The 14,406-nt window shown below is 51.4% G+C and overlaps 1 protein-coding gene across 4 annotated transcripts in view; it reads right to left on the bottom strand.

Annotated features, from left to right (window-relative positions):
- STIMATE (STIM activating enhancer) overlaps window positions 1-14,406 on the bottom strand; it is a 52,321-nt gene that overhangs the window by 3,327 nt on the left and 34,588 nt on the right. For all 4 annotated transcript variants that reach the window (XM_086367681.1, XM_086367682.1, XM_086367679.1 and 1 more), the window contains exons 2-7: window positions 13,019-13,067; window positions 11,114-11,209; window positions 7,695-7,816; window positions 2,505-2,617; window positions 1,419-1,496; window positions 499-648 (exon numbers count right to left, since the gene is read on the bottom strand). In XM_086367681.1, coding sequence (XP_086223807.1) covers window positions 499-648; window positions 1,419-1,496; window positions 2,505-2,617; window positions 7,695-7,816; window positions 11,114-11,178 — 528 coding nt within the window. In that variant the 5' untranslated portion in view covers window positions 11,179-11,209; window positions 13,019-13,067. The remainder of the gene's footprint in view (window positions 1-498; window positions 649-1,418; window positions 1,497-2,504; window positions 2,618-7,694; window positions 7,817-11,113; window positions 11,210-13,018; window positions 13,068-14,406) is intronic.

Here is a 14,406-nt window from a genome sequence, read left to right as displayed (position 1 = left end):
CATACAACCTTGTCTCCTGGCTCCTATTTATGGCCACCAATCTCCCTGAGGTCCAAATGTTTCAACTTAGGAAACTTGAAAATAAGGGGAGATGAGGTTCTCCCTGGGAGGCCTAGCTACCCCCACAGAAGTTTCCAGTCAGTTTAGCCAACACTTCCCTTGCTCTGGAGAGATGGGCAGGGATTCAAACGCCTTGATGCTTAAAGGACAACCACGCCCACTAGTCCTTGCCAGCTTCCCTGGAACAGTGCCTCTCCTCCCTTTCCTGTCTTGCTCCACCGATGGAGGGGCTGCTGGAAAAGGGCCACCCTTCACCAGACGCTTCAGCTCCCAGCCTGAGGAAGGACCAGGGGACAGCAGGAATGGGTCCCAGCTGGACGGGAGCTGTCAGCTTCCTCTCCCTCCCACTGGTGGGGCTGTGACTCAGCATTCAAGAGACGGCCACATTCGAAGAGAGCAGACCCTTCCTGGGTCAGTGGCACGAGGGCTTAGCCCTACCTCAGACTCTGACTCCTCATGGGACGCGGCCCTTCGGTAGCGGACCTTGCTCCCGTTCCTTGAGTCCTGGTTGGCTCCTCTTTCTTCTAGCTTAGCTTTCGTCCTTCCCTTTCTCATGAGGAAATTGTCCACTACCCAAAACATCAGAGCCTATGGGAAGAAAAATGCAGGTCACTTTGGGATAACACACTTATGAAAGCAAAGGCAAGCAGCTCCCACACCCATCCTCCTCAGACCCGTTTCAGATCACAGCATTAAGAACTGGGGAGAGGAAGATATCATGCAGGCCCTTGCTCCCTCTCAGAAGTCAAGGAAGAGACTTCCAATCCCTGCGCCCTCTAAGAGTTTTGCTGCAAGGGGTTCTTGCTGATGACTGATGCACTCGGCAGAGCAGGGCCTAAGCCAAGGTCTCTGGACTCCTGGTAGGGGCTCCTCCCCTGAGCGGAGTCGCTGGTCGGCACACCTACCACATCTGTCAGCTCCAGGTTCCTTTGCCATTTCTTTTCTTATTTCCTAATTTCTAGCCAGTGTGCTTGTGAGTTTTTCTAGGAGCCCTGCAGTCAGGAAGTTTCTCTAGGAGCCCTGCGGTCAGGAAGTTTCTCTAGGAGCCCTGAGGTCAGGAAAATTCCTGACAGTCTTCATTCCTAACGGTCTTAATCTAGAAGTCACTGTTACATATGTGGCAGTTTCCTGGTAGGGAGGGCATGACAAAGATCCCAGGACCCTCCACTTTGCACAGAGGCCCCGGAGCAGGATCTGCATGTTGAGGAAGTAATTCGGATGTTTCTAGGTCTGGGGTGGGGATGAGAGTTGGCAAACAACTTGGCAAACAGAGAAGGTGTTTTCTCTGTCAGAATTTTGAAAGGAACACGGGAAGGCATGGAGCAAACAGAGGTTATGAAATGCAATAAGGCACTGACATTGACAAAGAAGGGGACGATCAGCATGACGATGGCCAGCTTCAAGTCTGGGTTTTCAATGGGATTCAACAGGGCCACCTGTAAAGAGAAGCAGACTTAGTGAGGTTGGGGGAAGACCACAAAGATAGTTTCCGGGAGGGTGGGGAGCGGTAGGGAAATGGCCCATGAGGCCCTGAGAGGAGGCTTTGCTAAGACACTTCCCTCAGAGCCCTGATGAGAACCGCACCTCACACCCAGGGCCACACAGTCCCCAGACTTGACTGCCAACAAGGGACCCCTTTGGAGCCCACTAGGAGCAGGTAATCCTTGAGTAGCTTTCCCTTGCTGTGGAAGTGAGAAGTGTAGGGGGACTGGAGGCTGAAGCACTTTACAAAGCTGGCACAGGGTAGAGTGTGGGCTTCAGCAAGTTGGAAAGAGTGAGGCTGGTGGACAGTCATCACAGATACTAGCAATGAGGCGCCGACCACTTTCTAATGGAAATCCTGCACCCCAACCACCTCCTCAACAACAGCTCCCAAAAGCCTTAGTTTATTTTTTTAAAAAATAAAACTCGGCCACAAATAAAACCAAAGATCTGAGCTACTTTGGCTGGTTTCCTGTGGGCAGTGGAGTCTTATCTGCACAGCCCTGGGGCCAGAGGGCAGTGTTAGGAACCACAGGAACATATGACCAACCACTGCCTTTGCCACCAAAAGGCTTGATTAAACCACTGGCCAAGAGAGGTGAATGAGGAGGCACCTGCAGATGCAGAGAACATCTGCTGACAACACTTAACAGTTACCTGATGACGTAGGCAACTGCAGGGCAGGGACTGTATCTTCATGGGCTTTACATATGTCCAAGGCTTAATCTAGAGCAGATGTGTATAAGGGAGGTAGAAGGATGCTATATGAAAAAGTGACAAGTTACTGCTCTTGATACGTGGCCAGGAGCTGCCCCATCAGACCAAATCCAGGTACCTTCATGTAGTTAAAAAGAAAACCAATTTGGTTTCCCAACAGGGCTAGGGTGGGGATTGGGGAAGGGGGGAATACTGTCTTCCTTGACATCTCAAGGAGTTGGTAAAGAAGGGAACAAGAGGCAAACCTTCTTCCACTGAAGTATTAGGAGGACGATGAAAACGACAGATTTTTCAAAAATCATGATCACGATGTAAAGGGCACATTGTCCAACCCAGGCTCCACACTGCAGAGGGTCTCCTGCAGGGAGAGAGGGCTTGGTCACTGAGTCGCCTCCACCCCAATCACCCACAGCTCCCATGAGCCCTGATCCCCGCCTCCAACCCACGAGCTCCTAAATGAGCCCTCCAGAGCACCAAGAATCAGCTTGTCTTAAACAAACAAAAATCAGAGAATTCCTAATTTGGAGATACCAAAGTGGCCTTTCTTTCAGAGACTCTAAGATATAATTACAAGGCACTAAAGTTAGTAAGTGTCCATTGCTGGGGCTGAGAAAAGCTGGCTCTTTTTGTCTACTGGCAGCAGAAGCTGTGTTAAGCAAGACTGCTATTATTATCCACTGTTGATGTTTCCAGCGGCTGTGGTGCTATCCATCCTCTCCCCATCCATGAACGGGCTATGGTTTCTGAATCAGGAAGGCAGTAAACAACCTCTTTGTTTGCCTCTCACCCCTATCCCACTTCCGCCGCCATTCCCCACTCCCCCTCATTTTCCTGCTGCCCTTAGCCCTGCAAGTAAGAAACCTGACTCTGGGGGGTATTCAGATTCTGTCTAGGGGCACCCCAAAACACCTTGGACTGGGGACAAGGAAACAAAGAGAGAAGCCCCCCAGGTAAGGAGGCTGTGACAAACGTCTGTCTGTGATCCCGTCAGTCACTGTGCTTGAGAAACGGAAGAGGCCAGCAGTCCATACTGGGGGACACTTGGCCCCTCAAGCGCCTCCAGAATGATTCAAAAGGGACTTGATGAAGGGTGGAGGACCCCTCCAGTGAACATCCTCCATCTTCAGTGACAGGGAGAACCCATGAGATGGGTCCCTGGGGAGCCACACACCTTCAGCGCAGAAGACCCGAGGCGGGAGGCGGGGAGGGGGGTGTGCCCCAGCCACTCGGGAAGCCCTGCTGGAGCTGCTTGATCACGGTGGCCAGGAGGGGGCTGGACAGTAACTTCAGGGGAGACAAAGGCCCTGATCCAGGCCCCCCGAGGGATCTCTGGCTTCTGTTTCCACAGTGTCCGCAGAAATCCCTGTCTGGGGGTGGGTGCCAGCAGTCCCCAGGCCAACCCGCTGTGCTTGGTGGAGCCCCAGGGGAAGCCTTCCATAGCCATAATGGATACAACCCCAGGTCATTCCCTTTTCTGGAAAATCTCGGGAGAAGTGCACAGAAAACATGCAGAAAGACCTCAGTGCGTCTCCTGCGGTGTCCTATTTACTCTCACTTCTGGGTAAGACACATCTGAGCCAAAAAGCCATTTCAGAAGCGCAATCTCTCCTAGATTTTTACTGGAGTTTTGTAATCCTTTCGGTAAACTATCTGACGTTATTGAGGAAAGTTCTCAAAAACAGCAGCTCAAAATACTTGGCTAAAAACTGTTCAATGAAATGGGGGACGGTCAGACAGAGCACTGGTAGGACAGACGAATGAAGTGAGACTAGTGTGTTTAAAAGTCAACAAGACAAGTGGCAACAAATTTAATATCAAACAAAAATCTGCTTGCATCATGCTCACCCCATTTGCTCTAAGTCTTAATGGCAACAGAAGAAGAAAATGCTTTTCCTCCTGTTGTCCTCACACTACACCCTGAATTTCACTGCTGAGTTTCAGAGTCACCCCCCTTAGCTGCAGCTGCCTTTTTTTTCTTCAATGTAGATGCTTGAATAAGAAAGTTTTAAAGCAAAAAAAGAAAAGTCACATGTGACCCCATTGTCACAGACCATGTCCCCTGAGCATCCAGCACATAGCCACATAACCACCAGCACACGCGCTGGTTTTTCTGATTTGTTTTATCTGAGAGTCTTTCTGGCATTCCCCACAGCCTCATCTTTCAAGGACAGACAAGCCAGGCATTCTCGTGTGCCCTGCTTTTTATTACCACACTGGACACCCTCAGGTACTTGGGTGTTTTTGCTAGATTATTTCCTCAGGATAAATCATGGGAACGGGACCAAAAGGATGGAACTCATCTGTATGTAGAGAGGCTTCCAGAGGGAGGACTGGGACAGAGGGTGGTAGCAAAGCCCAAGCAACAGGTGCCTGAGAGACACAGACCGCTTCCAGGAATTCTGTCTAGGGAAGAGCAGCCTAGTCTTCAGACTGCGGACACCACCTCTCCCTGTACCTTGCCTTATCCCTCAGGGCTGCGTGGTCTATTCCCCACATCCCATGTTTTTCTTAGTAAGTTCACCTTCTTTTCTAGGGACCACAGGAATACCCAGAAAACAAGCCCCTCTCCTTCACTAGCCTAAGAAGAGAGCTCTGAGCCCTACTTGGAACTACTGCCTCAAGTGGACAGGCCAGTTAACAGGTACAGTAGGGAGAATAATGTCCACACCCTAACCCCCAGAACCTGAGACTATGCAACTACTGTGCAGAGGGGAGTTGAGGCTGCAAGTGCAATAACAGTGGCTAACCTAAGATGGGGAGAGCATCCTGGCCTATCCAGGTGGCCCAGTAATCACAAGGGCACTTAAGAGTGGAGAAGGTGTGAAAGGCCAGAGAGATATAATATGAGAAGAACTCAACCAGCAGTTGTGTGTATGTATGATCAGTTGCTCAGTCGTGTCCAACTCTTTGTGACCCCATGGACTCTAGCCAGCCAGTGTCCTCTGTCCATGGGATTTTCCAGGTAAGAATACTGGAGTGGGTTACCATTTCCTACTCCAGGGGATCTTCCTGATCCAGTTATCGAACTCAGGTCTCCTGCATTGCAGGAGGATTCTTTACCACTGTGCCACTTGGAAGCACTCAACCTGTGGTTACTGGCCCTGAAAATGAATGAAGGGGCTACAAGCTAAGAAATACAGTCACTGTCCAGAATCTGGATAAGGCCAGGAAATGGGTTCTCCTTGTACAGACTCCAGAAGGAACTAGTCCTGCTGACAATCTGGCTTTAGTCCATGAGACCCTTTGTCAGACTTCTCCACTACAGACTGTAAAATAATACATTTGTGCTGTTTTATGCCAATAATTTTGTAGTAATTTGTTACAGCAGCAAAAGAAAACATGCTAAAGCTGAAACTCCAGTACTTTGGCCACCTCATGCGAAGACTTGACTCATTGGAAAAGACTCTGATGCTGGGAGGGATTGGGGGCAGGAGGAGAAGGGGACGACAGAGGATGAGATGGCTGGATGGCATCACTGACTCGATGGACGTCAGTCTAAGTGAACTCCAGGAGTTGGTGATGGACAGGGAGGCCTGGCGTGCTGTGATTCATGGGGTCGCAAAGAGTCGGACACGACTGAGTGACTGAACTGAACTGAAGCCAATAATTTTGCAGTAATTTGTTACAGCAGCAAAAGAAAACAATAACAACAGGAACCAGGTAACTGAGAATAGCCACTATCCTTCCTCTGCCTGGGCAGGGAGGACCCAGATGCTCCTCGATAAATGGCAGCTTCACCTGGAAACACCCTGGCTTGAGGACTCCGGTTCCCAAAGGCGCAGGGGGTGGGATGACCCAAGGGCAGGGGTTGGGCATGTGGGTAGAGGAAGGTGGCACAGAAACAAGAGGCTCAAACAACCACTGCCACCTTCTTTCCATCTCTCTTAGGGATGCAAACAGAACACACTGGGAACAGGTGCAACCATAATGGCCCCCGTGTCGGGACCTGGCCTGGTGTCCACTCCCAGGCCACTGAGCAGCATGACTGGGTATGAGCAGCTCTCCCTAGCGCCGTTCAGCTACAGCTGACTTGAGAGTCCTGGCTTCCAGGAGGGATCTTAACAGCAGAGACGATCAGCAGAGCACTGTTCCTGGAGCTGGTGGGAAGATCGGGTATCCCCGTGTAGCAGCCAAGAGGCCCTCCAAGCCGTGCACTGCCTGGGTGAGCGTCACTCAACCCCTGTGGGTGCCCATCCTATAAATGAGGATGATGCCACTTTGGTCCATGTGCGCGTGGTCCACTTCTGTCCTCCATTCTAAGGAATCAATGACTTGGAGCTTCTCCACAGGGAAGACCCCGAGCCACAGGGGCACCCACTGTGTGTCGGACACTATCTTAAGTCAGTGACTCATCAGGCGTCAAGTAACAAGGCTAAGAAAAGCCCTCCCCTGAGCTCACCTCCCGTCAATGGAGACAAACAATTACTTAAGATTTCTAGAAATACCCCAGGCACTCACGGCCAGCTCCACGAACTGGCTCTCCCTTTAAATGCCAGTCTCTTGTGGGTCCTCCCCATCTTGGCCCATGTGCCCCTCATGACAAAGGCTCCACTGATGCCGTGCCCATGAATGGGAGCTCCTGGCCACAGACAGCAGGGCCCCCTGTGAAGGTGGGAGAGAGGTGGATCCCCAGAGCGGGGCAAGGATCAAAGAAGCCCCTCTTACCAGCAGCCCCTGAGGCCACATCCAGCTCTTTCTCTGGGGGTAGTAAGTAAAAGGTACCCCATGTGCACTTGGAGCCAGCATGAGGGCAGCTTCCTACCAACACTGTATCCCCACGGTCTGACAAGATGGAGTGGGTCAACACTGTGCCAGTATCCACAGGCCACCTGTTCTAGGCTGTCTCTGTGAGGGAGGATGCCCCTACTGTCCCTGGTGACTGTACCTGCGGGATGCCAGGTCGGGGGCCAGCCCACGGTCAGGTGATGGCAAGGTGAATTGGCCCTGGGGTGGGGGATAGACACTCCAGTCCTGACCTTGTGAGCTCCAGTAGTGGGATGGCCCAGTGACAGGACAAGTCTGGACATGTAGCAGAAAAAAGAGCAGCTCCCAAACTGAGAGCCACCCCTGTCTCTCCAGCAAGGCAGGCCGGTGGGAAGCATGGCGGAGGAAGGTGGCCTTACAGCCCCACAGGTAGGGCTGCTGGTGCCCTCTGCTGGAGGAAGGCCCTGCCCCCCTCCCTGTCTTGAGGGTGAACCCTATGGCTCCTGCCAGCAAGGCTGGGGACTTGGCAGTGAAGCAGGCACCCACCCACCTGCCTCACATAGGAGGATGGAGCTCAGGCTCCAGAACCAGCCTTTCCACCACACAGTGGACACAGCCACCGCTCCTGAAACTTCTCCAACCCAGCGGCCTGGAGGGCTGTACAGGGTAAGGAGCAGAGCCCCTCCAGGACGACCCCTCTACACCCCCGTCCGGTGTCCGTGCTACATTACCGTATTCGCCAAAACGCAGGGACTCCCACTGCTGCCATTCCACCAGGACGCTGACGGCGCGCACACCCACATAGATGAGGAGCATGCCCACGGTGGCATCCAGGAGGAAGTTGATGAGGTACCTGTGAGGAGAGGACACGGCGCACCATCAGGAAGCACCACCTGGGGAGCAGCCACCAGGGAGCCAGGCCTCATGTGCTTCCTGGGTCAAGGTCAAGGCTGGGGACCCGGGCTTGTCTGGCCCTGCTCTGGGAGGGGGAGCCTCCATGCGGGGGAGGCTGTAGGGGTCACTTCAGGGAGCACAGGAAGGCCTCCCACCCTAGGACAGTGCCCTGCTCAAGGAAGGTGGGAGAGTGATAAGAGACTCAAAAGATCTCAAGTATTCCTGCCAAACAGAGACTGGGAGAGAGTGACTGGGAGCAGCCACGAGGCTGGTAGGAAAATAGAACTTAATTGATAAAAATAGTTTGTTCCATGACTGCTCACTCAGTGAAGGCCCAGCCCTCCCAAGGCCCTGAGACAGAGCTGCTGCACAGAGCAGGGTAGGAAATGGCCTCTAGGGTTTCTCAGACCAGAAAGGTCAAGGCCATGTGCCCTCGCTCATCCCTGTGCTTCAGGGCCTGCCACGGAGGCAAGCCCTAGCGAACACCTACGGGAAGGGCAAGATGATGCAGGAAGCAGAGGAGGTCAGAAGACCACGCCCACCCTGACCTCTTGTTCTTGTGGGCTCTGCTTCTATCTGTCCGACACACACCTCTTCCCTCACTTGGCCCCTTGCCCACTAGCCCTCCCCTGAGGGCCCCGAACACAGGCCCCAGCTCTCTAGACAGAGCAGGAGACAAGCAGTCATGGCGTCAGGTGCCCTCCTGGATGCCACATAGCTTGGAAACCCCCAGAGAAGCTGCAGATACTACAGACTAACTGCGGCATTTCCAAGTTGAGAGGCTTGAGATACTTAGGCAGCCCCACGCCCCTGCCCCAAGGCCTGGCCTCAATAACACGTGCAGTACTCTGAAACCCAAGGGAGCACATTGGAACCAGTGCCCTGGGGCGGCGGGAAAACCAGAGGGAGGGGACAACGGCCTTTTCCTCCTGCCTGCCTTTCCTCTTTAAAATCACAAGGGGTCACTCTCAGACCAGAGACTAGAGACGGCATATTGACTGCTTCCCAAGCAGTTTGTCCAAGGTCACACTGAGCTCTGGCCCTAGGCTAACGCTGCCCTCATGCTTAGACCACACTGGTTTCAAGCGGTTCTGACATCTGGGACCCATCCTGAAAATATTAAGAGTACTTGACACAGATGTATGTATTATTTCATTCATTCCCTCACCAACACTGATTCCAGCCTACTGTGTACCAGACCTTGGGAACACAGACAGGAAGCTCTAGACCATCCCCTCAACACAGGCGAGACTGGCAGCCAACAGGGTATCCTGTGGACCTCAGACCAGACTGGCTGGGTTCAAATTCCCACTCCATCACCCTTGAGCTGTGTGAACTCGATTAAGTTATAAAAATCTCTCTGCTTCAATTCTCTAACTGTAAACTGAGGATAATCAAAATATCCATATTGCAGGGCTGTTATGAGGATCCAATGAGTCAATATAGGTGAACAGGGTCTGCCACATAGTAGGTGTTACACAGATGTCTGTTAGAATCCTAGCCCCTGAGATATCACAAGGACCAAACTCCCACCCAGAACAGTACCCCCAGCACAGGGAACCCTTGTTGCCATCGGGAGCCTCGTCCTCCTTTGTTTTTAAGTTCTCCTCTCCCTGAACTGACTGGTTTCCCTTGTAGATATGCAAAAACCCAAGATGGCCGAGGTCCAGCCCAACTCTTCCCCCATCTATGAAGAGTCACAGGGCAAAGCAAGAATGGCAGGGCTGGAACAGATCCCACTCTGGCACTCACTCTTCCACAGGCCAGGTGCGTGCTCTCCTGCTCTGCCTGCCCAGTCTCTCCCCGACAGCTCCTCGAGCAACTGCTGGAGCTCCACATCTTTCCTAAGCTCTAACGACAATATCCTCTGATTGATAAGTGCCCCAGTGGCTTACAATGGTGCCTGTACCCATCACCTCATGAAACCTTCGCACTGATCCTGGGGATCTGGATGAAGAAACAGAGAAGTTGAGCTACCTTTCGACAGTGTGGCTTCCCAGCCAAGGGCTCTTTCCACAACACCTAACTCCATTTTGGGCCTCTCCTCCTCTGGCTGAGCACCTGAGATTTGTCAGCAGCTAACATCCCCTTCTCCATCCTGGCTGTGATTCAGTTTGTCAACGACCCACAATGACCACAGTGGGACCAGGAGATAGGGTTCCTCACCCCAAGGCCTCCAGGGTGAGCAGCTGGCTCTCAGTGTATCTCAGCCAACCAAGATGGTTTACCAGAGGATGACACAAGCTTGCTGCTGGGCTCGGGGACTGGAAGGACCAGGCCTTTTCCTAACTAACTCCCCTACAGATGATCCCCCTTCCAGTCCCCTGCTTTGGGACTACACCCAAACAGATGAGAACCTATACAGGTCTTCAGGAAAAACCCTGGGGAGGGAAGACTTTACAACTTCCTTCTGAGCCTGGACTTGGACTAAATCTCAGAATTGCATACTGTCACCAAACAAGAGAAGCTTAAAGGAATCTTCTAGTCAAGATGGTCTTAAATATATGCTAAATCTTTTGGCAAGGGACTCACCAGCCCTCCAGCCTGCTCTTCCTCAGAAGCACGGCAGGGCAGGGCTGGGGGGCATTCCAGGCAGAGGGCAGTGCAAGCAAAGGCACAGAGGAAGGAGACAGCTGGTGGGCTTGAGGACCACCAGGAGCAGACCAGCATGGCTGGAGCACCAAGTCTGAGCAAGAAAGGCAGCAGATGGAGCCAGGATAAGGCAGGGGAGTGACCTTTTCCATTCCATAGCACTGTTTGAGTGTTGTTAGCAAAGAGGTCAGGTGACGTGGCCCAACTGGGGCTTCAGGCAGACGACTCTGGGGGTTGTGTGGAAGGCACATTGACTGCACTGACGAGGCAGAACCACTCATGGTCTTCAGGTCAGTGAGGTCAATGGTGGTCAACAATGGCTCTGACCCCGAGTGGCTGACATGACAGAGAAGCCCCTGTGTGTCATGTCTCAGCACAGTCACTCCTTCCAAGCTGCTGTGCAAGGGCTGCTTGGAAATTGGGAGACATGAGGGCACTAGAAGGCCAAGGGACAGAACTTAGGTTGATAAGCAGAAAGCCAGTGCACAGAGCCACCATCACTGGGCAAAACCCTAACACCCAGCATGCACACAACGATCTCTCAGAGGGGAACAGGGGATGAAGGAGAGTTGCCCTCTCCCCAAGCCAGAGGGAACATGACCGGCAGCAGACGGAAAGGCATGGAGGGCCAGGCGATGTTCATACTCAAATACAGTCCACTTACAGTGAACAAGGGTCCTCTTCGTTGAGATCTGCTAGGTATACATTTGCAAAATGGATGAACAGCATTCCTATGGCTTGTTTGGAAGTGTCTAAAAACCTGTACAAAACAGAATCAGCACTTGTTATCACTCTGACATGAGGGTAATATCCAATTTGCGGGAAACGTTAAGTCTGAAATAAGACAAACAAAGCTGCTGGGGAGACCCCAACCTTCCTTCCAATGACTAGTCCCCTCCTCTGGGGGCGCTAGTACTAACTAGGGCTTGGCCTTTCAGCTGTCTTTCAAAACCACCAGTATCAGTGCAGCCCTGAAAGGCCGCTGACTGATAACAGATTTAAACACACAAAACACATTTAAAATATGTGTCTCTATCTTTTCATTTTTGTTACTTCAAAACAAAATGCTCGATCACAGCTTTGGATGAGGTCCAAGGTGCTTCTACTTTAAAGAGCCCCCAACTGATTTCATGCACAAACTCAATGACATGTGAGCTTAACAAGACTTGGATGAATCCGCACTGCTGCCAGAACCCTGAGCCACCTTCAGATGCTGCAGCTTAAACAATGGGTGGGACCCAGGTGGACATGTGTTCCTGTGAAGGGTCTGAGGATAGATATTTTAGGCTGTGAGAGTCATCGTACTCTGCATGACTACGCACTCTGCTGCTGCAGCGCAAGGGCAGCCAGGGTCACTAGCACCCCACTGACATTTTACTTGTGGAGACAGACAGTGGCCAGGTTGAGGCTGTGGGCTATAACTTGCCAATCCCGGGCTAGAGGAGAGGAGTTTTAGAAAAGAAAAAACAAGTTCTGTAGTCTCTGGGACACATGGCAGGAGCATGGTGGAGACAACATGGGCCCTCAGTCTCTCTTCAACCATGAGCACTTGGAGACCACTTGCAGTCCATGGCTGAGGGACCTCTGGATTGCGGCCGCTTCTCTTGGCCTTCCAGGCTGGGCCTTCAGAACTGGGCAGGCCACTGATGGGATGATGGGCATGGGACTCAAGGCTGGAATGGACCTTAGAGATTATCCAGACCAACCCTGCTACTGAGGCTTGAAAACCATTTCCTAAAATCATGGTAAAGTAGGAGCTGCCAAAGGGGACCATGTGGAAAACTCAGCTCCAGGTTCCCCCAGGCCCCCTGCCCAAGATAAATACTCAAGACTTGAGAGAAGATTATCAACATTCAGAAACAATGTATTGAAGATCAATCAAGAGTACGGCTAAAATGTTATTAAAGGGCCTTCACCATAGAGATTTCTCACAAGTTTCCTTCGGAGGGAAAGTTGCTATGGTTAGGATAGGTGCAAGAACGACAGCTTCTTGAGGGCATCATGTTGTCCTGAGGAGCTGCCTGTTGCCTTGTGAGGAATTTAGTTTTTTTGGAGTTTTGTCTTTGGAGGCTATGTCTGAGTATCTCACCAGCATATTTAGAAGGAAAAACTGCTGCCACAAAGTCATCCTAGGACTAAGAAAGACTATAGTTTTGATGCGAGGAGTATGTACACTGTACATTTGACTCATCTCCACGTTTAGATTACTTTTTTGCTTACACATAGAGAATTCAAGGATTTAACATAGTCCGTCGACAGGAAGAAGTAACTAACAAAGCCTGCAGTGTGGACGGACACATCTGTGTCATCTTCCATTTCCTAAAACTGGACAGCAGAGTGATGACAGAAGCACCACCATCTGGCTGTCACTAACCCTATCGTGGGCTCAACACTTACCTGGAGAAACAAAAGTACTATCATATTATACACAACTCATGACGATAAACCGGACTAATGGATTTCAACACTTTATGCTACGTATAACTGGTCACATTCCACGCCCCCTCCCTCAAAAAAACTCAAAATAGTCAAAAGTATTCTAGGAATGAGTTAATATTTAAATACCCACCATATCCTCCATGGTCGTCTTTCATGCTTTGGTTCTCTGAAGCGTTTGACTAAAGGAAAAAAAAAGAGCAGATAATCAGTAGCTTGCCACAGTGATAAGGAAGCAAAGTGCATTTAATAAGCTGGGGATCCTCAGCACACTCAGTGTTCACACCACTGAGTCAGGGTACTTGCTCAGGCTTCCCTGGTGGCTCAGATGGTAAAGAATCTGCCTGCAATGCAGCAGACATGGGTTCGAACCCTGGGTCAGGAATATCCAGTGGAGAAGGGAATGGCAACCTACTCCAGTATTCTTGCCTGGAGAATTCCACGGACAGAGAAGCCTGACAGACTATAGTCCGTGGGATCAAAAGGAGTCACGACTGAGTGATTAACACTTTAATACAGCAGGTAACCAGGAAGACAGGCTGAGCAGGAGCTAGAGAGGGGAGGGTCCTCAGTGCCAGGCCATGGAGCTTGGAATGAGTTCTGAGGAAAGGAAAACCTAAGGGAGAGAGCTAAACAGAGGCATAGACACAGAAAGACACAGAGGTGGAAAACCACCTCTGAATGGTGTAGATGGTGGGTTTCCGAGGGCAGGATGGACAAAGCAAAGTCCCAGGCAATAGGCAGGGGCCCTCCCAGCCCAGGACAGTGGGGGTGGTGTGCTCATTCACCAACAGCCTGACCACGATGGATGACAAAGGGCTCCCCAGACTGACATCTTGACCTCAGGCGGGTCTGCAAACACAACCGCTTATACAGACGGAAGCAAAAATGTTCTAAGTGTCCTGTCCTCCGCTGAAGCCTCAGGCAGACTATTTCCACAATGACTCTACTAAAACAAACAATGCAAGTGCCATGTGTGTGGGGTTTTCCTATACAAAGTACTGAGGAAGAAATAGACACGATGGTAGCAGGCAAGAATCGACTTCTGGCAGAGTCCCAAACTGCAATGAGGATGCACGAAGAGGAAGGAGGCAGCGAGGGAGAAACCGGTGCCGAATCAATAAGCCCTACTTCTCTAAATAAATACAGCCAGCCCCCAGTCTGTAAAGCAAGGATTACCTATCCACATAAAAGAAACTTCTGGTGTTTTTAAAGACATTTTGATAGACCAAAAAGCAAGTGAAATTGTGAGGAGCTCTGTCACCCCACTGACACATCTCAGATCTAAAACATCAACAAGGCCACAAAATCTGGAGTTTGAGGGAGGCCCAGAGGTTCTGTGAGCAACCTCCCGGCTCACTGAAGGGCTGGGGGCTCAGGAAAGAGAGGTGGACGGAGCTGGGCCAGGACAAGCTGTCTAGAGGGAAGGCCCACAGGCAGGGCTGGGGTACCTCCTGCTCATTTGCTTGGCTCCTCAGGGGAATCGGTCCCTAATAGCATAAAATAAGGGATGTTAAAACA

The sequence above is a fragment of the Bos grunniens genome, chromosome 22 (assembly GCF_055505025.1).
Source record: "Bos grunniens cultivar Pamir isolate PY7600 chromosome 22, Bosgru_T2T1.0, whole genome shotgun sequence".
NCBI classification, from domain to species: Eukaryota; Metazoa; Chordata; class Mammalia; order Artiodactyla; family Bovidae; genus Bos; species Bos grunniens.
Note: the sequence above shows the minus strand (reverse complement) of the source record. Positions and strands in the feature narration are given on the sequence as shown.